Raw genomic sequence first — 26,020 nt, forward strand, 5'->3', positions numbered from 1 at the left:
TCCACATTTCTGTTCTCCATTTTTTAATGTGTGGAATTATATGTCAGTATTATATCTGGAATTAGATGGCGGTAATGTCTGGAATTAGATACCACTAGATAGAGATCAGATACCACTGTGACTGGAATTATGATGACCTATGCACAGTGACAGGACACTACCACAGCACCCTACAGCAGCAAAATATAGCACTGGACTATTAGTAATGTACTGTAGTGTACTGAGCACTACAATGCAGCACAAGACAATGAGCAGTGATACTGAGCACTGATGAGGATACTAGAACTGACACTGAGCAGCAAGATGCAGCACTGGACTATTAGTAATGTACTGTAGTATACTGAGCACCACACTGCAGCACAAGACAATGAGCAATGATACTGAGCACTGATGAGGATAATACTGAGAACTGACACTGAGCAGCAAAATGCAGCACAAGACACTGGACTATTAGTAATATACTGTAGAATACTAAGCACCACAAGACAATGAGCAGTGATACTGAGCACTGATGAGGATACTAGAACTGACACTGAGCAGCAAGATGCAGCACTGTACTATTAGTAATGTACTATAGTATACTGAGCACCACACTGCAGCACAAGACAATGAGCAGTGATGCTGAGCACTGATGAGGATACTACTGAGAAGTTGAACTGACACTGAGCAGCAAGATGCAGCACAAGAGAGACACACTACTAGTATTACTGAGCAGCAATAAGTAAGCACTGATACTGTGCACTGATATTGAGATTTCCACTGAGAGAACGTAGCCACGTCCTCTTCTCTCTCTCTACAATGCACGAGTGAAAATGGCGGCGACGCGCGGCTCTTTATATGGAATCCGAATCTCGCGAGAATCCGACAGCGGGATGATGACATTTTCCCTCGTTCGGGTTTTCCGAGCCTGCCTCGGACCCGTGTAAACCACGTGCAGTTCAGGGGGGTTTGGTTCTCAGAGAACCAAACCCGCTCATCTCTAATCCATCTCCACATCATCACTTTTTAAGGCTTAATACATTTGGGCCTTTATTCCTCAACAACCCGATCACTTATCAAAATTCTGTGACCTATTTGCATTAGGACCCCGGCATTCAGCACCCCGGCAGTCGAAATCCCGACACCAGAATCCCGACACTGCTCGTAATCCCGGCATAGATCTAAATGCTGGTGCCGGGATCCCGAACAAACGTTTGCTGGCTATCCGCAATGTTAGATTTAGGCTGCGGGAGGGAGGTTAGAGTTAGGCAGCGGGGAGGGAAAGTTAGGGTTAGGCACCCCAGGGGAGGGTTAGGGTTAGGCTGCGGGAGAAGGAGAGTCAGGTTTAACTGCGGGAGGGAGGATTAGGGTCAGGATGCGGGTAGGGAGGGTTAGGATTAGGGAGATTAGGGATAGTATAGTCACCACTTGGGTGCTGGGATCCTGAGCGTCGGCATGCCACTGTCTGTATTCTGACTGCCGGCATTCCAATCGCCGGGATTTCTATACCATCCCCTTTCGAATGACACCTAAACCATCAAAATTGGTGTTGTCATTTTGGAGTAGTTGCTCTCACAACAAAATTGCTTAGCTGATTAGATATATAGATAACGCAGCACTTTACAACGCTGAATTAAAGTGTATTTATAGTACTATAAATGTATAAGAAAAAAGTTTTCTGATTAACCTTTAAATAAAGTTAGTTTTTTAATTTACAATGCATTGTAGTGTTTAAGTGTCCTGAATCATTTAAGTTTAACTGAATAAAAATAACTTCTAATAAAATCATTATTGCCATAGAAATTACCTTAATCTTATATTTTGCCCATGTGTAAATGGAACCTTTGAACATAATTAGCATTTTACTAAATATGAATATCATTCAATTGTACATTTGTGCTTCTCTTGGAAAGATATACAATCCATGATGTCACCATAGCACAAAATACAATATAAGCAGAAAAGTCTGTAAAACATCCTTATATTTGATGAGTAATGATATCACTTGTGTCACATTATTCATTTTAAAGTTTTCCATGATGGAATGTATAACTATTGCAAACAGGGCTGCCTAGACATGGGAGGGGTGCACTGTAAGGCGTTGTCACAGCATTGTGGGGGGAAAGGGTTGGGAGGTTGGTTATTCCTCCACCGCAATCTCAGTGCCCTGGTAATATCCTTCCATATAAGCTTGGGTAGTGTAAGGAACTCATGGCACACATGCAAATGAATAGTCAGGGGATTGAGTACAAGTTGTTAGGTCACATAGGATGGCCTGGCCAAAATGGACTTTATGCACATGCCCCAAAATGAATGGTCTAAACATCCAGGTACCACATAGCTACTGTATTCAGCACTTGTTTGGTTCAAATTAAAAAAATGTGCATCTCTCCTGTAATTTTAAATGAATATTAGAAGTCACTTAATAGTTAATAGTTCAATAATCCATGTGAAATATTACTCTCTATACAGACACTACTATATAGTCCAAGGGTAGACAACTTGTGGCACAGTGGCTGGGAACTACCCAACAAGCCCTGATATAGTTTTAGCATGACCTCACAGTATAGTTTCACAACAGGGTATTAAGCCCAGTCAACTTGATAGACCCACTAACATAATTAAACTCTTTTGCTATTTGAATATGTATTTTTAATGAATTTCAACTTGTATAGAACAGCATTAATTATGTGACTGAGACCAATATGAGGATTACTAATAAAATGCCGGGACAGTAGTACTTACAGTACTTTCCAGAACTTTCCATTCAGAATAAAAAAATTATTGTGGAAGTAGAAAACACTGTTTTATAATAAGCCATAATAAATGTAAAATAAATGGAACACATTGATTAAAATGACGATGGAGTTTGAGTGGAAGAGAGCAGTAATGATGATGAATAATGTGAATGATTCACTACTTTCAAGATTTACAGGTAACTAAATTGTAATAGAAAAGTTTGAGAAGCTGTAGTGAGTGCAAAATGATTCCAGGAGAGTTAAAATGACCAGTCGGTATAGTTAGCGTAGCAGTTTGTGAACAGTAGAGAACAGCTGCAAGCAGTGATAGATCTCTGGATGAAGACTCAAGAGGTGTCATATTGGGAGCTGAGGATGGAATCAGCTATTCAGCAAATGAACCATTTACTCACTGAATTTCCATGCAACTTGATTCTGCAGAATGTGTACGTAATCTGTCGTGTCTAAGCAATGTGATATTATGTGAAGGTCAGATTATGCTTCAGTCTTTGTGGACATAAAAATCAGTTGTACTCACTGGCACTAACTGGACAATGCATGATTATTTGTCTACAGTATAAATGTTTTCTGTTTTTATATAGCACCATCCTGTTACAAAGAATATGTAAATATTCAGATTAGTTTTTATGTGGGAAGAACTGGAGCACATTGTATATGGACTATATGTTTGGCCAATGTATTTTATGTTGTTGTTACCCTTTCCGGATATTATTGGCAGTCCTATTTCTGGGAGATACAATTCAGTGGGACCAGGGATTGTAGGAAACCAAATAACTCTTGTTAAGAACCACAGATTCCGTGAGTGTCTGTCCAGATAAGCTTTATAATCTTTTATGTTAGGTACACTTGTTTAGTATAGTACTATTTACATAAGGGTACATATAGCCCTCTTCTGTTTATGTTTTATATGATACAGTATAAGAAATTGAGTCTGATGACCTCAAGAAACATAAAAAATAAATTTATTGAATATTCTATATTTGGTATGCATTTCTTTGTTGTCTTTTCCAGGGGTGAATCTAAGAGGACTTGTGGTGGGATAGTGGCTTAGAAACCAAATATTAAGCCACTGCTTAATATTTGCTGTATTTTGACCACCAAACTGCAGGTGATGCCCATTGATTATAAAATAATAGCAAACCTGCCGCTTAGTAAATAAAGCCATTTGGCTGTTCTTGACCTTTGTTATTCCTCATTGTTGCCTTTCCCAGCACTATGCTTAACTTTTAAAAGCTTCTTGAACATCTGGTCAAAGAAAAGGCACAAAGAATTCTAAAGTGTTTGTTATATTTTGTGCCTGCTGCTATAAAATTACAGATTGATGTTTCTTAAATGTCATTTTACTATACTACTGAGATTATGGGTAGTACAGTATATGGTCCTTTGAAGAGTTAAACGCGGTACATTCAAGTTCAAGTGGATCAGGTTGCCTGTCACTTGTCACAGATATCCTACTTCACTTTCCTTCAGAGGACTTGCAGAGTACTAAAGTTGCCCTGTGTAATAAATACAATATTCCTAGTGTTTTCACTGTAGTAAAATTCTGTCATACTTCCTGTTCTAATAGTAAATAGTCTGACAGGCATCTCTGTTTAAACTTTTATTTGCAGACATAACATTGATAACAATAAAACAGTTCAAACTGCTCAAATCATTAAAAAAAAAAAAAAAGCAATTTTCATGGGGTTGTTTGCAGTACTGAATATGACCTCAGATTCTCAGTGGAGACTGCAACCACATCACAGTATAAAAGGTGGTCAGTTCTGATCCAGTACCAAATTACTAACAAGCAGTACAACAATTATTCTTATTTGTCATATTACACAACTGCTTTTTCGCTTAATTTTCACAGATGCATGATAGTTCTCTTTGCCATGCTGTATGGTAAAAACACAGAGTAAACAAAAACATGACATAAGGGTGTACAAGGTAGAACGTGACATAAGGATGTACATGGTAGAACATGACAGGAGGACGTACAAGATAGAAAGTGACATAAGAGTGTACAAGGTAGAAAATGACATGAGGACGTACGAGGTAGAACATGACATAAGGATGTACAAGGGTAGAACATGATATGAGGACACAGAACTTAGAAAATTACATAAGGATGTACAAGGGTAGAACATGATATGAGGACATACTACTTAGAAAATGACATAAGGATATACAAGGTAGAACATAACAATGATATACAAGGTAGAACATGATATGAGGACACAGAACTTAGAAAATGACATAAGGACATGCAAGGTAGAACATAACAATGATATACAAGGTAGAACATGACATGAGGACATACTACTTAGAAAATGACATAAGGATATACAAGGTAGAACATGACATACAGTAAGGACATAAAAGGTAGCACATGATATAAGGATGTGCAAGGTAGAACATGATATAAGGATATACAAGGTAGAACATGATATAAGGATATACAAAGTAGGACATGACATAAAGATGTACAAGGTAGACCATTACATAAGGATGTAAAATGACTTGGAGCAGACAAAACATTTAGAGGGTCCAGATAATGGTAGCTTACAATCTCATGTTGAGGGGGTAAGCAAAGACAGAAGGATCAGGAACAAATGGAGTGTGGGATGAAGCAAGCAGTGCACAATGTGACAGGTGGAGGTACAGGCAGTGCTGAGTGAAAAGCTATAGAGTGGAAACATTGGATACAGTAGAGAGATGGAATTGGAAGGGAAGTTGGGAGAGAGTGCAGTTAGAGGTGGAAAAGTATTCCAAAGCTGGATAGTGCCACAGGCAAAATAAAATAAAATAATTGAAGTCCTGTTCTTTTCCTGACCCTCAAGGTATTCCAAGCACAAAAGCAGGTAGCATGGCGCTAAACAAGATTCCCTAACTTGTGGTTCACATCTCTTCCTGAATAACAACCCATGGTGGCTACAATAATAAGCATATAATACATATATGTTTCATGCCATAATAAGTGGAAAGTGATTTGTATTAGCCATGCGCATATGATAAGTTGCAAAGAGTTTTGCTTTTTACCATGTTGATAATAGTCTGACCCACGGTGACTAATATTTTCCATGGATATATGAGTAAAAATAAACTTACTACAAATTGTTAGTACATAACTTAAAACTTATGTCAGCTCAGTGGTTATTGATATGGTGATAATGTTAAAGTCAGACCTGTATGTACCACAAAGTTTAAAGGACACTGTAATACAAATGAAGCTGTTTACCCCAACGACTCCATTACCATTGTGGGACAGTATATTTATTGTGTACTCTATTGAGCAATCGTCACAAACCTCATATAATGCTGCAGGGTTGTCCAATGGTGCAGCCTAACATGTAAGACATTTGTATAATATCTGTGGGACAAGTAAAGTTACTAAAGCAACTGCGTGAGTAATTGCCTCTGACTCCTTAAGCACCACCCTAGACACACCTCTCAGAATTATTTATTATATACTATGTATATATATATATATATATATATATATATATATACATACATGCACGGAAAGAAGTGGAACGCAATCCGGAATTGAAGAGACACAGATAGAATAGCGGCCGCAGAGTGGAGCAGAAGACATCGGTCTGTGCGTTCCCCTGAATGTGTTCTGCCAGGGGGGTGGAGCGCATTCAAAAAGTCCATTGAGCTGGGCTCTGTATGTCCACACCTGAATGCATTCCACCATCAGGTGAAGCACATGCAGGACATCCCTTTCCCTGTGATATGGTGCTATGGCGTTCAGCCATTTATAAGCATGTTACTTTATGTATAAGATCCATGGGTGATGTAGAGTGTATTGTTTACCTTAGAGGAACACATCAGTTATTCCATTTAGACTGGTGATCTGTGCACATGCTCTGGTTTGGAGCCTGTAAGTATTATGACTGAATCTGTCCACCTTTTTTTTCATTGATATTTTCTAGTTATTGGTTTGTATTGCTGTTTTTTTCTATGCTGTAATAAATATGGAAAATATTTATGTATGACCTGGCAATATTTAGCACCTATTGCTGATAATATATTTGATCATTAATAATGATAATTCAATTTATGTAAAATTAATTAGGATTAAATATGGAAGTTTTTCTCTATTTAGGGCTCCATATTACTGTGTTCCCACTAAAAATATATCAGTGTGAACTTATTACAGTATATCAGTGAATTCCTTTTTTGTCACCAGATTGGAAGTGTTATATTTATATAGGTATGTAAATGTTGTCAATTTATGTAGAATTTCATGTGTTAGACCATTTCAAATATTTGTTGGTCTTGGTCATCTAATATTGTAACCCTCTATTTATAGGGCAACCCTTTGGAAAGCCAACTCTAGATTTTGTTCAAACAAAATTACCACTATAGAGCAACCGTGCTACTACCTCTCATGGTATGCTGCCTCTTTTTCTTTTCTATTTTCATTTGATTGGTTTTTAATTAGGATTCATTTATTATAGATTTACGGTCTTTAAGACCAACTCAAGAAATGAGCGTGATCGCACAGTTAATCTGAAACCTAATTAGCATGTCATTTGATATTATTCAAACACATAAAACTTATTAGTGTCAATCTCTATTACAATATTGTGTTTTTCCTCACTTTTTTCCACCCTAAAATGTTATATACCTCTGATGAAGTCGTTAAGATGAAACGCATAGGATTCATCTATCAATATCTGCCATGGTTTGGTACATGTGAATTCCACCCTGAGCTCACACCTTTTGCTAAAGGTGAAGGTGGAACCCATTCCAACTTCCTGTACTCAATCATGTTATGGATTTATTGATTTTATGTCTTGTGTGTTATTTTAAATATTTTTAAGAAGTAAAAGAAAACTTTATACTATATATGTCTGATTTTTCTATCGGGTGATCTCTGGTGAGGGGATTCTTTTTTAGGGAACCATTGCATTGATCATTCGAATCATTGCATTACCTCGATATACTGATATATACTGATATATCGAATATCCGATCGATTCATCGGAGCGAATAGCTTCCTTCTAAACTGAATATACAGTTATTCATTAGCGTACAGAGATATTGTTTGTATCTCTGCATATACCCAAGTTGGAATTATGTAACTGGAAGCACACTTAAAGCACAGCATAAAGTACCTTGGCTTTGCATCAGTGTATCTGGGGTGACTGTTCTATACACATGCCTACTGTATGCTCTCAGGAGACACCTCTGCAATGTAGAAGTAGCAATACAACTTCCTACAACCTTAGAGAATCCCCTATCATTCAAAAAAAACCTTCTTTAAAATAATGCTCAGATTAGCCTCTATGATGGTTTATTAAATCATGGCTTATTAAATTCAGATGAAGGCTATCAGGACATCTTTAACACATGTGTGCCTTTTGTATACTTAAAGTTTTTTTCTAAATATTGTGTGCCAAATAAATGACACCAAAAGTTTAGGACAAGGCTGACTCTCCACCAGCTCAGATCAGGTCCTTTTGCAGAGTGCAAAGACCAGGCACTCCGCCATCCAAAATACAACTTCTCCATACCTTTATCTTTTTATATTAATCTCACTCTGCAAGATGAGATCTATATTTGATACGGTCCCACGGAGCTAGGCAGACTGGTGGGCCAGCCCTGTGATTTGCCTGATCTATGCAACTACACCACCGGCTGGTATAAACTCCTGCTCTTCACCGGTGGGCCTGCCCTGTGCTTTGCGTGCGCTACACCACCAGCTGATATAAACTCCTGCTCCTCACTGGTGGGCCTGCCCTGTGCTTTGGCTGCACTGTGCAACGACACCACTGGATGGTATAACTCCTGCTCCTCACCGGTGGGCCTGCCCTGTGCTTTGCGTGCGCTACACCACGAGCTGATATAAACTCCTGCTCCTCACTGGTAGGCCTGCCCTGTGCTTTGCGTGCACTACACCACCAGCTGATATAAACTCCTGCTCCTCACTGGTGGGCCTGCCCTGTGCTTTGGCTGCACTGTGCAACGACACCACTGGATGGTATAACTCCTGCTCCTCACTGGTGGGCCTGCCCTGTGCTTTGGCTGCACTGTGCAACGACACCACTGGATGGTATAACTCCTGCTCCTCACCGGTGGGCCCGCCCTGTGCTTTGGCTGCACTGTGCAACGGCACCACTGGATGGTATAACACCTGCTCCTCACTGGTGGGCCTGCCCTGTGCTTTGGCTGCACTGTGCAACGACACCACTGGATGGTATAACTCCTGCTCCTCACTGGTGGGCCTGCCCTGTGCTTTGGCTGCACTGTGCAACGACACCAGTGGATGGTATAACTCCTGCTCCTCACCGGTGGGCCCACCCTGTGCTTTGGCTGCACTGTGCAACGGCACCACTGGATGGTATAACTCCTGCTCCTCACCGGTGGGCCTGCCCTGTGCTTTGCCTGCTCTATGCAACGATACCACTGGATGGTATAACTCCTGCTCCTCACCGGTGGGCCTGCCCTGTGCTTTGCCTGCTCTATGCAACTATACCACTAGCTGGTATAAACGTCTGCTCCTCCTCAAATGCTCCATAAACTTTGGATGAATTTAGATGCTCTGGCACAAATTAGGTGCTCAGCACCTTCAAATAAAATATATTGTATGATGCCTTGGACATTTTGCACTTCATAAACAAGACACCAAAGCTGTGCCCCAACAAATCCTTTTACAAATAGAACTCTGTAGCTTCAACAATTTTACCACAAAGCAGAGTATAGTGCCACTAGACTACACAATTCATCCACAACTCAGTTACATCAGTATATGAATGGCAGCATGCAAACAAAACAATCAGGGGCTGATTTTGAGTCACACACTGCTGCGTCTGCTTTAGCATCTTACCATAGCTTGTATCTACAAATTTACGCTATGCTAGTGAAAGCTCTTCTGGTGTACAAGCATGCGTCTAAACATGCAAGAACCAGGACTCCCACCTAGTATATCTTTAGACTCAACAATCCCACTTGGTGCATCTTTAGATGCATCCATCAGATGCACCATTGAAAACTAGCTCCTGCCCCATGATAGGTGCAGAATCTCTGTCAGAGTATGAGCTCTAATGCATGTGTCACACTAGTGACACTCCCATGAGACACCCATAAGACTCCGACTCCACTGTCTGAATAGCCCAGTACCCAGTCACTGTCCAGGAACGCCCAGTACCTTTCTGTGGGCATTGCATCCAACTCAGAATCAGCCCCTCAGTGTTTAACCACGTTAAGAACACGCGGCATAATTCATTGTATACCAGACAATAACATTGACCTCCCTTTTACACAACCAAGTAACTGATTGTCTCCTAGCTCATCTGTATATGTTTACACATTGGTTCATTTTTTTCAGAAACAATTACATGTTTTTCAAAAGCTCAATGTTTCACCAGTCATGCCCTATCTAATACTGCATACAGTGGTATAAGGACAAAGAACAACATATTGTTACAATACAGAAAGTGCAGCAATGGTAAGAATAGAGAAGCCATTTTCTCATACATCACAAGTTCTCATGTAAAAATGCACAAATTACATCAGCAATGATAAAACATAAATGATTTAAAATACAAAAAGTGCGATGGAAACACTTTTCTTTCTTTCCTTGCGAGGATAAAACCCAGCTTGTAACTCATCCAGTTCCTGAGCTGCTGGAGAGAACCAGAAAAAAAAATGAATGCAAAATGTTTTACTGACATGAAAAATGTTTCAACATGTACTACACTATAACCACTTTGCATGTTAAATTTTACAGTAGAGCAGGGCCATAGCTAGACGGGTGCAAGGTCAAGGTGTTGGTAGGGTCGCTGCCCCGACAGCACCCCACCACCTTGTCCTGCATTGTGGGATGCCTTTCCAGGAACCCTGCTGCAAGTAATGCCTCTTTCCTGCTCCTCAGCTGCCCCCCCCCCCCCCCCCCCCCCGGTGCTTGTCGTGTGAATTTATGACATCATGTGCAGGGGTGGGGGAAGTCAGACCCCTATGGCACTGCACTAGAGGGTACCTGGTTTTCGTCTAATGTGTGTGTGTGTGTGTCACATGCTCCACTGTATGAATCTGCCTGTATATAAGATGTAGAATAAACTTCTGATCATAAGCAAGATATTTCAGACAGGCCCATGTGACTAACTTAAGCCACATTAAGGGGCTAATTTATTAACTGCTGGATTCTAGACCCAATAATTCTATTTTTTTTTTTTATTGCCCGCTTATCACGGCAGTAAGAAATGATGGATTAGCCAGATGTAACATTAAACACATGCAGGGATGAGGAGTTCCGAAGGAAGGCCGTCCTTGCTTACAGTGTATTAGTAATAATCACTTCACTTCTTCAAAGTAAATATTCAAGCTCAAACAAAGCTTGAATGTGTTTTCACTGGCTCAACCATTGCCGAATCTTCTCAATTTTAGCAAATTTTAAAATCTAAAACTATTTTAAGCATCTCTACTCATAAAGCATGTAGTGTAATTTGCATTATCTGTACTACTTACAGTCACTTCTTTCATTACATAAACCAGGCTGTATTTATTGTGGAACTGTAAAAAGAAAAGAAAACAGAAGATTATGTGACTGTTACATTGTTATCGTGCACATTTATAAACTAATGAAAATATTTTTTTTGGAACCAGGAAATTCTGTACTGTAATTTATACAACTGTGAGAATTCACTGGGCTGCTCCATGAACATTAACATTACCGGCAGGATGTAATCCAAGAACGCCCAAGGTGCAGGATGCTGGCAAATCTTGGAGGTTTTTTAAAGGGACAATCACTAACAAGGCATGGCCCACAATGTCGTCTATCTATCCTATGCAATAAAGGATATTTACTTTGAGACAACCTAACTCTTTAATTAGTCCCTACATTGCAATACCAGAACTTCAGCACTGATCTCACTACAACCTTGTTTCATAGGAGAAACAGCAATTTAAATTCATACAGTCCAGCTGTGATATAGATTCTGACGCCAAGGTTAGGACATGTGTACTGAAAGTGGTATTATATTGGATGTTTTCTAGGACATGTGTACTGAAGGTGGTATTATATTGGATGTTTTCTAGTCAGGTAAAGCATTCCCTTCCTCATGCTTGTCTCAGCAAAAGATACTGTAACTTCCAAAATAAGCAACAATATAAAGGATGTCCTGAGACTAACAGAGAAATGTTAGAAGGGGAAAACACAAAACTATTTATGAATAGAGTTCAGTTCCCCATGGCAGTCAATACTGGCAATACTGCTGTCCCCTAAATCCATCCCTTATTTTGCTTTTCCATTTTCCGCATAAGTTTAACAATGCTTTATGGCACATGAGCCAGTTCTCATGGTGGTTGACATAGCTAGTCTAAGTTATTTCAGCACCCATACCTTCTATATCCCCTGCTGTAAGTCAACCACTTTCATAATAGGCATAAGGAAGCAAGTAAAGCAAAGTTGTAAGCTGTACCCTAAAACTAGTACCTAATACCTATCACTGCTCTACTCCCATTGCCTTTAGATATACTGTAGGTGGTCTGACAGCAAATATCAGGACCTTGTACATGAGAGAGTGCTCTACCTAAAGAGGTTGGAAGTGGGCCAATGTACCTTAAATGAGGAATTTGGCCAACTAGCCCCTGCAGACCAGATCATATATATATATATATATATATATATATATATATATATATTTCTCTAACGTCCTAAGTAGATGCTGGGGACTCCGTAAGGACCATGGGGATTAGCGGCTCCGCAGGAGACTGGGCACAACTAAAGAAAGCTTTAGGACTACCTGGTGTGCACTGGCTCCTCCCACTAAGACCCTCCTCCAGACCTCAGTTAGATTCTTGTGCCCGGCTGAGCTGGATGCACACTAGGGGCTCTCCTGAGCTCCTAGAAAGAAAGTATATTTAGGTTTTTTATTTTACAGTGAGATCTGCTGGCAACAGACTCACTGCAGCGAGGGACTAAGGGGAGAAGAAGCGAACCTACCTAACAGGTGGTAGTTTGGGCTTCTTAGGCTACTGGACACCATTAGCTCCAGAGGGATCGACCGCAGGACCCGACCTTGGTGTTCGTTCCCGGAGCCGCGCCGCCGTCCCCTTACAGAGCCAGAAGCATGAAGAGTCCGGAAAATCGGCGGCAGAAGACTTCGGTCTTCACCAAGGTAGCGCACAGCACTGCAGCTGTGCGCCATTGCTCCTCATGTACACCTCACACTCCGGTCACTGATGGGTGCAGGGCGCTGGGGGGGCACCCTGAGGGCAATATATGACACCTTGGCTGGCAAATCTACATCATATATAGTCCTAGAGGCTATATAGATGTAAAATAACCCCTGCCAGTATTCCAGAAAAAGCGGGAGAAAGTCCGCCGAAAAAGGGGCGGGGCTTCTCCCTCAGCACACTGGCGCCATTTTCTCTTCACAGTGCAGCTGGAAGACAGCTCCCCAGGCTCTCCCCTGTAGTTTTCAGGCTCAAAGGGTTAAAAAGAGAGGGGGGGCACTAACTTTAGGTGCAATATATGTATACAAGCAGCTATTTGGGGAAAAATCACTCAGTTATAGTGTTAATCCCTGCATTATATAGCGCTCTGGTGTGTGCTGGCATACTCTCTCTCGGTCTCCCCAAAGGACTTTGTGGGGTCCTGTCCTCAGTCAGAGCATTCCCTGTGTGTGTGCGGTGTGTCGGTATGGCTGTGTCGACATGTTGGATGAGGAAGGTTACGTGGAGGCGGAGCAGAGGCCGATAAATGGGATGTTGCCCCCTGTGGGGCCGACACCAGAGTGGATGGATAGGTGGAAGGTATTAACCGACAGTGTCAACTCCTTACATAAAAGGCTGGATGACGTAACAGCTGTGGGACAGCCGGCTTCTCAGCCCGCGCCTGCCCAGGCGTCTCAAAGGCCATCAGGGGCTCAAACAACGCCCGTTACCTCAGATGGCAGACACAGATGTCGACACGGAGTCTGACTCCAGTGTCGACGAGGTTGAGACAGATACACAATCCACTAGGAACATCCGTTACATGATCTCGGCAATGAAAAATGTGTTACGCATTTTCTGACATGAACCCAAGTACCACATAAAAGGGGTTTTATTTTTGGGGAGAAAAAGCAGCCAGTGTTTTGTTCCCCCATCAGATGAATGAATGAAGTGTGTAAAGAAGCGTGGTTTCCCCCGATAAGAAACTGGTAATTTCTAAAAAGTTACTGATGGCGTACCCTTTCCCGCCAGAGGATAGGTCACGTTGGGGGATATCCCTTAGGGTGGATAAGGCGCTCACACGTTTGTCAAAAGGTGGCACTGCCGTCTTAGGATACGGCCACCTTGAAGGAGCCTGCTGATAAAAAGCAGGAGGCGATCCTGAAGTCTGTATTTACACACTCAGGTTATATACTGAAACCTGCAATTGCCTCAGCATAAATAGTGCTGCTGCAGCGTGGTCTGATACCCTGTCAGATAATATTAATACGCTAAGACAGGGATAATATTTTGCTAACATTGAGCATATTTAAGACGTTGTCTTATATATAAAGGATGCACAGAGGGATATTTGCCGGCTGGCATCCAGAATTAATGCAATGTCCATTCTGCCAGGAGGGTATTAGAAACCCGGCAGTGGACAGGTGATGCTGCATTTAAAAGGCACATGGAGATTCTGCCTTATAAGGGTGAGGAATTGTTTGGGGATGGTCTCTGGACCTCGTATCCACAGCAACAGCTGGGAAGAAATTTTTTTACCTCAGGTTTCCTCACAAAAGCCTAAGAAAGTACCGTATTTTCAGGTACAGTCCTTTCGGCTTCAGAAAAGCAAGCGGGTCAAAGGCGCTTCCTTTATGCACAGAGACTAGGAAGAAGGAAAAAGCTGCACCAGTCAGCCAGTTCCCAGGATCAAATATCTTCCCTCGCTTCCTCTGAGTCCACCGCATGACGCTGGGGCTCCACAGGTGGAGACAGGTGCGGTGGGGGCGCGTCTCGGGAACTGCAGGGACCAGTGGGCTTGCCCACAGGTGGATCCCTAGGTTCTGCAAGTAGTATCACAGGGACACAGGCTGGAGTTCGAGACGACTCCCCCTCGCCGTTGCCTCACATCAGCCTTGCCTGCTGCCCTCGGAGAAAGGTAGTACTGGCGGCAATTCACAAGCTGTACTTCCAGCAGGTGAAATCAAGGTACCCCTCCTTCAACAAGGCCGGGGTTACTATTCCAAAATGTTGTGGTACCGAAACCAGACGGTTCGGTGAGAACCATTCTAAAATTGAAATCCTTGAACACTTATATACGAAGGTTCAAGTTCAAAATGGAATCGCTCAGGGCGATTATTGCAAGCCTGGAAAATTTCAGGGTATCACTGGACATCAAGGATACTTACCTGCATGTCCCTATTTACCCTCTTCACCAGGTGTACCTCAAAATTGTGGTACAGGATTGTCATTACCAGTTCCAGACGTTGCCGTTGGTCTGTCCCCGGCACCAAGGGTATTTACCAAGGTAATGGCCGAAGTACTTATTCCGTACTTGGACGATCTCCTTATAAAGGCGAGGTCCAGGGAGCAGTTGTTCGTCGGAGTAGCACTATCTCGGGAAGTGCTACAACAGCACGGCTGGATTCTGAATATTCCAAAGTCGCAGCTGGTTCCTACGACGCGTCTACTGTTCCTGGGTATGGTTCTGGACACAGAACAGGATAAAAAGGGTTTCTCCCTGAGGAGAAGTCCAAGGAGTTGGCGTCTCTAGACGGAGACCTCCTAATACAAATACAGGTATCGGTGCATCAATGCACGCGAGCCTTGGGAAAGATGGTAGCTTCTTACGAAGAATTTCCATTCGCCAAGTCCCATGCAAGGATCTTCCAGTGGGATCTGTTGAACAAGTGGTCCGGGTCGCATCCTCAGATGCATCGGCGGATAATCCTGTCTCCAAGGGCCAGGGTGTCGCTGTGGTGGTGACTGCAGAGTGCTCATCTTCTAGGGGGCCGCAGATTCGGCATACAGGACTAGGTCCTGGTGACCACGGATGCCAGCCTTCAAGGCTGGGGGGCAGTCACACAGGGAAGAAACTTCCAAGGCCTATGGAAAAGTCAGGAGACTTCCCTACACATAAATGTTCTGGAACTATGGGCCATTTACAATGCCCTAAGTCAGGCTAGACCCCTGCTTCAACACCGGCCGGTGTTGATCCAGTCAGACAACATCACGGCGGTCGCTCATGTAAACCGACAGGGCGGCACAAGAAGCAGGATGGCGATGGCAGAAGCCACAAGGATTCTCCGATGGGCGGAAAATCATGTGTTAGCACTGTCAGCAGTGTTCATTCCCGGAGTGGACAACTGAGAAGCAGACTTTCTCAGCAGACACGACCTCCACCCGGGAGAGTGGGGACTTCATCCAGAAGTCTTCCAAATGATTGTACACCGTGGGGAAAGGCCACAGGTGGACAGGATGGCGTCCCGCCTCAACAAAAAGCTACAAGGATATTGCGCCAGGTCAAGGGACCCTCAGGCGATAGCTGTGGACGCTCTGGTAACACTGTGGGTGTACCAGTCGTTGGAAGTGTTCCCTTCTCTGCCTCTCATACCCAGGGTAATGAGAATAATAAGAAGGAGAGGAGTAAGAACAATACTCATTGTTCCGGGTGGCCAAGAAGAGCTTGGTACCCAGAACTCCAAGAAATGATCTCAGAGGACCCATGGCCTCTGCCGCTCAGACAGGACCTGCTGCAGCAGGGGGCCTGTCTGTTCCAAGACGTACCGCGGCTGCGTTTGACGGCATGGCGGTTGAACGCCGGATCCTGAATGAAAAAGGCATTCCGGAGGAAGTTATCCCTACACTATTTAAAGCTAGGAAAGAAGTGAACGCAAACCATTATCACCGCATATGGCGGAAATATGTTGCGTGCTGTGAGGCCAGTAAGGCCCCAAAGGAGGAATTTCAGCTAGGTCGATTTCTGCACTTCCTACAAGTCAGAGGTGACTATGGGCCTAAAATTGGCTTCCATTAAGGTCCAGATTTCGGCTCTATCGATTTTCTTCCAAAATAGAACTGGCTTCAATGCCTGAAGTTCAGACTTTTGTTAAGGGAGTGCTGCATAGTCAGCCCCCGTTTGTGCCTCCAGTGGCACCGTGGGATCTCAACGTAGTGTTGGATTTCCTGAAGTCGCATTGAGTTGAGCCACTTAAATCCGTGGAGCTACAATACCTCACGTGGAAAGTGGTCATGCTGTGGGCCTTGGCGTCGGCCAGGCGTGTATCAGAATTGGCGGCTTTGTCAAAAGCTCTTATCTGTATTTTATATGGATAAGGCGGAATTGAGGACTCGTTCCCAATTCCTTCCTAAGGTGGTAGCAGTTTTTCATGTGAACCAACCTATTGTGGTGCCTGCGGCTACTTGGGACTTGGAGGATTCCAAGTTTCTGGACGTAGTCAGGGCCCTGAAAAGTATATGTTTCCAGGACGGCTGGAGTCAGGAAAACTGACTCGCTATTTATCCTGTATGCATCCAACAAGCTGGGTGCTCCTGCTTCTAAGCAGACTATTGCTCGCTGGATCTGTAGCACGATTCAACTTGCACATTCTGCGGCTGGACTGCCGCACCCTAAATCTGTGAAAGCCCATTCCACGAGGAAAGTGGGCTCTTCTTGGGCGGCTGCCCGAGGGGTCTCGGCTTTACAAATTTGCCGAGCTGTAACTTGGTCGGGTTCAAACACTCTTGCAAGAGTCTACAAGTTTGATACCCTGGCTGAGGAGGACCTAGAGTTTGCTCATTCGGTGCTGCAGAGTCATCCGCACTCTCCCGCCCGTTTGGGAGCTTTGGTATAATCCCCATGGTCCTTACGGAGTCCCCAGCATCCACTTAGGACGTTAGAGAAAATAAGATTTTACTCACCGGTAAATCTATTTCTCGTAGTCCGTAGTGGATGCTGGGCGCCCATCCCAAGTGCGGATTGTCTGCAATACTTGTATATAGTTATTGCCTAACTAAAGGGTTATTGTTGAGCCATCTGTTGAGAGGCTCAGTTGTTATCATACTGTTAACTGGGTATAGTATCACGAGTTATACGGTGTGATTGGTGTGGCTGGTATGAGTCTTACCCGGGATTCAAAATCCTTCCTTATTGTGTCAGCTCTTCCGGGCACAGTATCCTAACTGAGGTCTGGAGGAGAGTCTTAGTGGGAGGAGCCAGTGCACATCAGGTAGTCCTAAAGCTTTCTTTAGTTGTGCCCAGTCTCCTGCGGAGCCGCTAATCCCCATGGTCCTTATGGAGTCCCCAGCATCCACTACGGACTACGAGAAATAGATTTACCGGTGAGTAAAATCTTATTATATATATATTGAGACAGATTTGGATACATTAGATAACATTTCCCAACAACCACACACCTCAGGCCTTATCTACTTCCAACTGTAATTTGAACCTGATCACAAGTATCACTCCACAAGTTTAAACAGTAACAACTGTTACAGAGATAATGCTCACAGTAAAGCAGCACATCACTGCCTCACTATAACAGATCTTCCTGACAGAAAATGTTTCCAAAATATTTACCAGGTAACTTAAATGATATCACATCAGACCTCATCAAAAATGCCTTGTACAACAATGATCTATTCAAAAAAATTGAACAGGATTTCCCTGAGCAGCCACTTTAGAATCAGCAAACAACTGTTTCACCCTACATTATCTCCACATAGAACTATTTTGTCACAACAGCGACCATTTTATAAGATAGATATACCACTCTTGGCTGTGCGGTTGCGTTCTGATATACGTATGCGCCTCATCACAATGCACACCACACCACTGCATATATCAGAGCGCAACCACACTGAACCACACACCCAAGAGTAGTACAGTGTATATATATATATATATATATATATAGAGTGTAGAGATGCCCGGCACTCCCAGTATACTATGGCAAAAACCGGGTGCCCTCCGCAGTCATCAATAATGCAGGAAAGGAAGGAAGCAGCGGCACTCCGTCGGTGTAAACAATCAGATATGTATTCAAATAAAACACATAACAGTGGTCACATACAAAACCAACGTTTCGGGGTCCTGAGACCCCTTTGTTTGTTTGGTTCACGCCTTGACAAAGGGATCTCAGGACCCCGAAACGTTGGTTTTGTATGTTACCACTGTTATGTGTTTTATTTGAATACATATCTGATTGTTTACACTGACGGAGTGCCGCTGCTTCCTTCCTTTCCTATATATATATATAAATATATATATATATATATATATATATATACATGAAAATAGGAATCAGAAGGAGCGCCTCCTCATAGTTCAATGTGTTTTTATTCTTACAATTCAGTTTCACACTTCAGAAGTAAAACTGTGCACTAACCAATTGGGTGTACTACTCTGAAAAAGAACGTTGTAAGTTCGTAGTAGTCTTTATATCAATTTCTGTTTCCGTTGTATTTAAACTTCAGTCTCTGTAAAAGTCTTTATAAAAATCATCATAAATATCTATAAATATTTTTTTAATATGTTTATAAATATGTTATGGAAATTACTTCAGTGTTGCTTTAAGGAGTGTATTTTAATCATTTAAATCTTTGTATGCTGCATGATTTTGTAAATGTATACAGCTCATTATTGTTTGATTGGACAATGTTAACATGAAACCAGGGTTCACGTCACCTAGGCCAACCCTCTTACGAAGTTTGATAACGAAACGCGTTTGAGTGTGGCCTGGTGACGTGTCAGCAACCTCCTGGATCACCTCCCTCCATGCTGTGAGCTGCAGTGTCCTGGCGTGCTGAGAGTTCCTCACGGTGCGTTGTGCAGGGTCCTGGCGCTGGAGCAGACGGGCAGTGGAGCCGACGCCGGTGATTATTAAACTGAACCAAGTGGTGTTTTAAGTCCACTCAGAGGAACTTAGAGGTGTAAGCAAAATCTGCTACAAATGTCCTCTGAAGTGTGAAACTGAATTTTAAGAATAAAAACATATTGCACTATGAGGCGCTCCTTCTGATTCCTATTTTTAGATTTCTTCAACCCGTGGGATTCAGGGATACCGCTAACAGAGGCAGCTGCAGTCTGTAAATTCAGATCTTGGTGATTCGAAAAGTTTGATTACCATTAGTGCACCTGTACGTTGTTCTTCAATCATGTATGTATTTATATATATATATATATATATATATATATACACACACACACACACACACACACACACACATATATTGTGCAACACTAATAAAATAAATTTATGACATACAGTAACAAGATTTAGATCAAGTAACTGGTATAATCAGCACACATTTTGTACATTAAACCTTTTATATATATGCATAATGCTAAAGGTAAACATGCAAATATCCTTCAACTATAAAATGTCTTAATGAAGTTCATGTATCTTATTGCAAAGAAACTCACTTGACATATATGGCATTATGCAAAACAAGCATGCACTGTAAGACTGTATGTAGGTATGAATGTGTTCAACTGTACCTCTGACTTCCAGTCTGCAGTCAACCTCAGCTTCTCCCAACTCATTGATGGCTTTACATGTGTAGGTTCCACCATCGAAGGGGCTGGGCTTGCGGATATTCAAGGTGAGTACGCCTTGGTTATGTTTCATGAGAAATTTGGGATCATCTTTAATCTCCATTTTATTTTTCATCCAGACCACCCTAGGCTGCATTCAATGAAAGAAAAGCCCTGTTTATTGCAGGTTGGAGATACATTTAGTATAACTGAATACATTATACATTATACACATTCCTGTTTTTTACAAAGTGAATATTAGGCTTGATTTTAAAAAATATATGTACTGAAATATCTTCCCACTTGAGTTAATTCAAATAAAATCTAACTGCTCAGAATTGTCAGCTCTCATGTGTATTCATGTCTGCAGTTACGCACAGAGTGTTCTCTGCAGAAAGTAAGCAATATCCTGTGTTTTACTATTTCAATTGTTTCATTTTGTTGTTAAAAATTGTTATTTCTTCTGCCAATAATTTCTGCCACAAAAGTAACTTTAAAATAAAAAATACTTTCATAAAGATGCGGTTACTCTATGAAACAAAAAAAGAAAAGAAATTATGTTCCACAGCATTTAAACTGCTGTTACAAAGGTCTGTGTCTCACAAGAAACAGCTGCCTACCTTTGGATGACCTCTCACAGCACAATTTAAGGCTGTGCTGTATCCAGCCACCACAATCCGGTCTACCAGAGGAGTAAGGAACTTAGGAGCCATGCTTACATCTTTCTCATTATAGTCATGTGGTTTGTAGACTAAACCTGCAAAGGAGGGACAGAGAGAATAACAGTGAATAGAACTGATGTTAATGGAAAATTTATGCAATTGCCAATGCTTTGATCTAGGTTGGAGTTTGACATCTTAAAGTTCATGGGATAGGTATAGGATTTCAAATGTTACTTTAACAAGTGTGTTATTTAATCCGATTTCTCCAATGTGATGGCTACAAACTTGTTCAGTGTACAAACGGTTCAGTGTCCCCTATTTAAATTTGTGATTCGAAATTCATGGCACTAATTAACTGTTTGTGTTCACTGACTGCATTCCCAGTATGGGGTGGCCTTTGCATTAAAATTAGTGTTTTTAAATATTTTTTAAAATCACTTACATATGTTTTCAATTATTAAAAAGTATTTTAACATTTCAATTACAACTGCACAAGCTACTATTTTCAAAGTTCCCTGTTCGCATTAGCAGAACGATACAACGCATGTGCATCAGACGTACATAAATCTTTATTCAGTTTTCGGGTACCCATGAAATGTGTCTCCTTAGCCAGTGAGGTAGAATGGGAGAGGGAAGGACATGCAAGGAGAGCACAGTAAGAGCATGTTAATGTAATTATAATCTAACTACAGATGGACACAGCCGCAGATAGCACAGTCTGCACTTGATCCCTGTAGCAAAGATTACAGCTGATGATCATCCCCTTTTCAATGCCCAAAAAATATGTATTCCCGGCGGACCTGATGCTGGATGTCAGTATCCCTCAGCAGTATCCCACCCGTCAGAATGCTGCAGCGGGGTGAGCGCTACAAGTCCCCTTGCCAGCTTGCTGCACTCGCCACAAGATCTATTCCCACTCTATGGGTATCGTGGACACCCACAAGTGTGAATAGACACTGTGAGCCCGTATTCCGGCTGTCAGCATTGTCGGCTGTCGGGATTCCGGCGTTGATATCCCGACAGCGGCATTACACCTGCTATAATACCGGCAGCGGGGCAAGCGCTACAAGTTCCCTTGCGAGCTTGCTGCGCTCGCCATGCTGTTGGCTTAGTGGTCGCACAGACACAAACAGTGAATTTCTGCATACATAATGTGCAGGTGCAAATTTATACATTTGTTTCCGTTTGTTGGCAGCGGAGATTGGCGTATAATCATTAGGCAGCACAGGTTCCTGCTTGCAGATGCACAATCCCTCACCATTTGGCCTATGGATTCTCACATTAGCATAAGGTAGGAAATCAGGTTTCCGCAGCTCCTGCAACTTCAGCCACTAGGCAAGTGACCTATAATCAGCCCCTTTATATAAACATTTTTGCACACAACTTTAAATGACCCCCGATATACTACAGGCACCATTAATTATCAGTTTTGATTTGAAAAAGCAATTTCAATTGTAGGTGTATACATAAGCATATAAACACAAATGAACACATCATGGCATTTACAGACATAGACTAGAATAAGCTGCAAATTCACTAAGTGCTAATATATAATTTGGTGGAATTTTGATGCTACATGATGCTAAGAAGCAGGCTAAGGGATGTACAGTACAACTACAAACAAATAAACATATATGGGAATGTTAGTACAGGTTGAGTATCCCATATCCAAATATTCCGAAATACGGAATATTCCGAAATACGGACTTTTTTGAGTGAGAGTGAGAGTGAGATAGTAAAACCTTTGTTTTTTGATGGCTCAATGTACACAAACTTTGTTTAATACTCAAAGTTATTAAAAATATTATATTAAATGACCTTCAGACTGTGTGTATAAGGTGTATATGAAACATAAATGAATTGTGTGAATGTAGACACACTTTGTTTAATGCACAAAGTTATAAAAAAATTTGGCTAAAATTACCTACAGGCTGTGTGTATAAGGTGTATATGTGACATAAATGCATTCTGTGCTTAGATTTAGGTCCCATCACCATAATATCTCAATATAGTATGCAATTATTCCAAAATACGGAAAAATCTGATATCCAAAATTCCTCTGGTCCCAAGCATTTTGGATAAGGGATACTCAACCTGTATTTAAATAGCTACTGCCATAGACGATGAATAAGCCTTATATTATACGCACCAGTCTTCTGGATGATGGCTGTGTTCTTGGAAATACCGGGGGTCTCACTCAGACCACAGATGTTCTCACTATACACTCTAAAGTAATATTCATTTCCCATGATAAGGTCAGAAACTGTGCAGCGGGGCTGACGGTTGTGCTCATATACAATGAACCATTCCTGAGGAGGATACAATGTTGCATTATATTTATGTGGATAATATCCCATTAGGGAATTAAATCATATCACAGGAAATATATCACATCCTGTAGCTATATTTCCCAATTTAATACCCATTTGCGTAGCAGTGTCATAACCAACAAGTGAGTAGCACTTGTCATAAAAAAGGCTATCACTATTATAGTTCCAGGCACCACTTGGCGTAGCTTTAGTAAAGTTCCTACTGTCACAGTGCTCACATTGTACAAAATATTTAGTGCTTTAATAATTTTAGTAATTGTTAAGAAACATAAAAGTGGAGTTTTGGGGGGGCTTTCCTTTGCTATTGCTGTCATTGTATTGTACATGCAATCAGCTAGATGCCCAGAGTTCATTTCTGAAGTTTAAGGAGGCAATGTAGACACACCTGCCAACAAATCGGCAAATATTTTATTGCTTTTTAAAATGTTATGCTCTGTTACACAAGCTAAAAAACATTTGCAGAGGACAACATTTATGTGTGGAAAAAATAGACAGTTTTAATTAAATGAAAATATTGACACAAACACATAGAAATAGCTCCTATAGGACATACGGAGAATTCAATTAGCAGCGATAATTTACAGCGGGTGAAAAAGAGTGGTAGCCTCGAGCTTTAACTCCCAGGGCTATTTAATTACAGTCCCTTTTTGTCATCCAGTAAATTACCCTGTTAACGCACATTGGGGGTCATTCCGAGTTGATCACATGCTAGCTATTTTTAGCAGCCGTGCAAATGCATAGTCGCCACCCACGGGGGAGTGTTATTTTTGCTTTGCAAATGCGCGAACGCCTGTGCAGCCGAGCTCTGCAAAAACATTTTGTGCAGTTTCATAGTAGGTCTGAACTTACTCAGCCCTTGCGGTCACTTCAGTCTTTTTGGTGCCGGAATTGAAGTCGCACACCCGCCCTCCAAACGCCCAGACACGCCTCCGTTTTCCCTACCACTCCCAGAAAACGGTCAGTTGACACCCATAAACGCCCTCTTTCTGTCAATCTTCTTGTGATCGGCTGTGCATATGGATTCTTCGTTAAATCCATAACTCAGCAACGATCCGCATTGCACCCGTACGACGCGCGTGCGCATTGTGGTGCATCGGCATGCGCCATACAGACCTGATCGCAGCGCAGTGAAAATCGGCAGCGTGCGATCAACTCGGAGTGACCCCCATTAAGTCAAGTTCCTAGACCTAATGGTTAACTCAGTGATGGCATCCGCATATAGGCTAATAAACTGGGATTTCTTTTTGAGCCTACTCAGGCTCAAAAATATACCCTCGTTAACTGCAGCCTGTGGGCTGCCTTCGGCTCTAATTGAATAACCCCGCTATTTAAAGGCTAATTGAATTCCCCCCATAGGCAATAGCCTACAATTCCACATATAGGGACCGATTCTGGGGTAGGAGTAAAGAAAAAAAAAGCACATAAGTTTGTTCCTGGGCACAATCATGTTGCACTGCAGGTGGTGCAGAGGTAAAATTTGCAAAGAGATTTAGATTTGAGAGAGGAGTGTCCAAATTCAAATCTATATGCAGTGTAAAAATAAAGCTGCCCCATATTTGTGGCTACATGCAAAAGCAGCGGGTATTTACCCTGCATGCAACAAAATTAATAAATGTAGTTGCACCCTTTGCAGTGCAACATGGTTTGTCCCAGGTACAAGTTAGTTGCCTTTTTTACTTTGATCCCAGCTTTGAATCATAAATAAAGTGTCATATGATTGCTATTAATGTGGGGTCCAATAAATATTTCAGATATTTAATTAAAGGTAGAAAAAATCTCACCATTGTCTTCTTGTCAGCTTTATGAATGGTGTAACCTGTGATTTCTGAGTTTCCGTTGTCTTTGGGAGGCTGCCATTCCAGCAGGGCATTAAATCCCCAGACCTCTTTCACCATCACAGCTTGAGCAGGGCCAGGTTTATCTGTGAAGCACATCAATTAGAATAGGGACTATTAATGTAGTAATTGTTGAAGTTACTCAGTCGGAGGAGCACAGTGGCTGGATCATATTGGGAGAAGCTTAGTAGTGTTAGGAAGTTGGGACCACTTTTACAACCTATTGTACTCTATTACTTTTTTATTCTGCTGATGAGGCTCTGGTTCCCAGCTTATTTAGCCTCAACATCAGGGGCGTAGCTAGAACTTTGTGGGCCCCATAGCAACATTTTGAAAAGGCCCCCCATCTACAAAGAGCGGAAGTACAGGGGTAAAGTGAGGGTACAGAATGACACACATGCACAGGTAGAGTGTGGGTACAAAGGCATCACAAACGCATACACACAGGGGTTGGGAGGTACAGGGTGTCACACACGGTAGGTGGTGTACACTGTCACACACAGAGGGGAGAGTAGGGGGTTACATGGTGTCACACAGTGGCAGGAACTAGCAAGTGGTGGGCCCAGGTCAGGTGCAAAAATATACTTTGTGACACACATACAGTGGGTCCTGGGATAGGGAGGGCATGGTGATTCACACAGGGCAGGGAGGATCATGGTAACAGACACACCAAGCTGGGTTCTGGATGGACTACATGGTGATACATACTAGGGCCTGAGGGGGGGGCATGGTGACACATACACACTGGGTCCTGGGGGAATGACATGGTGACAAACATACTAGGACCTGAGGGGGTGGAGGCACGGTGATACACATATTAGGGCTTGGGGTGAGCGCATGATGACATACACACACTGGTTCCTGGGGTGTTGACAAGGTGACAAATATACTAGGGTCGGGGGGGCATTGTGACTCACACAGTGGGTCCTGGGAGAGGGGGGACAAGGTGTTACACATACGGCAGGGGGGAATGGTGACACACCCAGTGGGTCCTGTGGGAGGGGGGCAC

At 42.3% G+C, this 26,020-nt stretch overlaps 1 protein-coding gene across 3 annotated transcripts in view; it reads right to left on the reverse strand.

The window, feature by feature from the left end:
• Positions 1–8,442: 8,442 nt before the first annotated feature.
• The window catches only part of LOC134966278 (myosin-binding protein C, fast-type-like), a 231,571-nt gene continuing 213,993 nt past the window's right edge, over positions 8,443–26,020 (reverse strand). For 2 of the 3 annotated variants that reach the window (XM_063942886.1, XM_063942888.1), the window contains 6 exons: positions 24,958–25,097; positions 22,996–23,155; positions 20,805–20,941; positions 20,149–20,335; positions 11,199–11,243; positions 8,443–10,357 (listed from right to left, as the gene is read on the reverse strand). In XM_063942886.1, the coding sequence (XP_063798956.1) occupies positions 11,233–11,243; positions 20,149–20,335; positions 20,805–20,941; positions 22,996–23,155; positions 24,958–25,097 (635 nt within the window). In that variant the 3' untranslated portion in view covers positions 8,443–10,357; positions 11,199–11,232. The remainder of the gene's footprint in view (positions 10,358–11,198; positions 11,244–20,148; positions 20,336–20,804; positions 20,942–22,995; positions 23,156–24,957; positions 25,098–26,020) is intronic. The other variant, XM_063942887.1, reaches the window with a different exon arrangement.

Source organism: Pseudophryne corroboree, chromosome 10 (genome assembly GCF_028390025.1).
Source record: "Pseudophryne corroboree isolate aPseCor3 chromosome 10, aPseCor3.hap2, whole genome shotgun sequence".
In the NCBI taxonomy this organism is placed as follows: Eukaryota; Metazoa; Chordata; class Amphibia; order Anura; family Myobatrachidae; genus Pseudophryne; species Pseudophryne corroboree.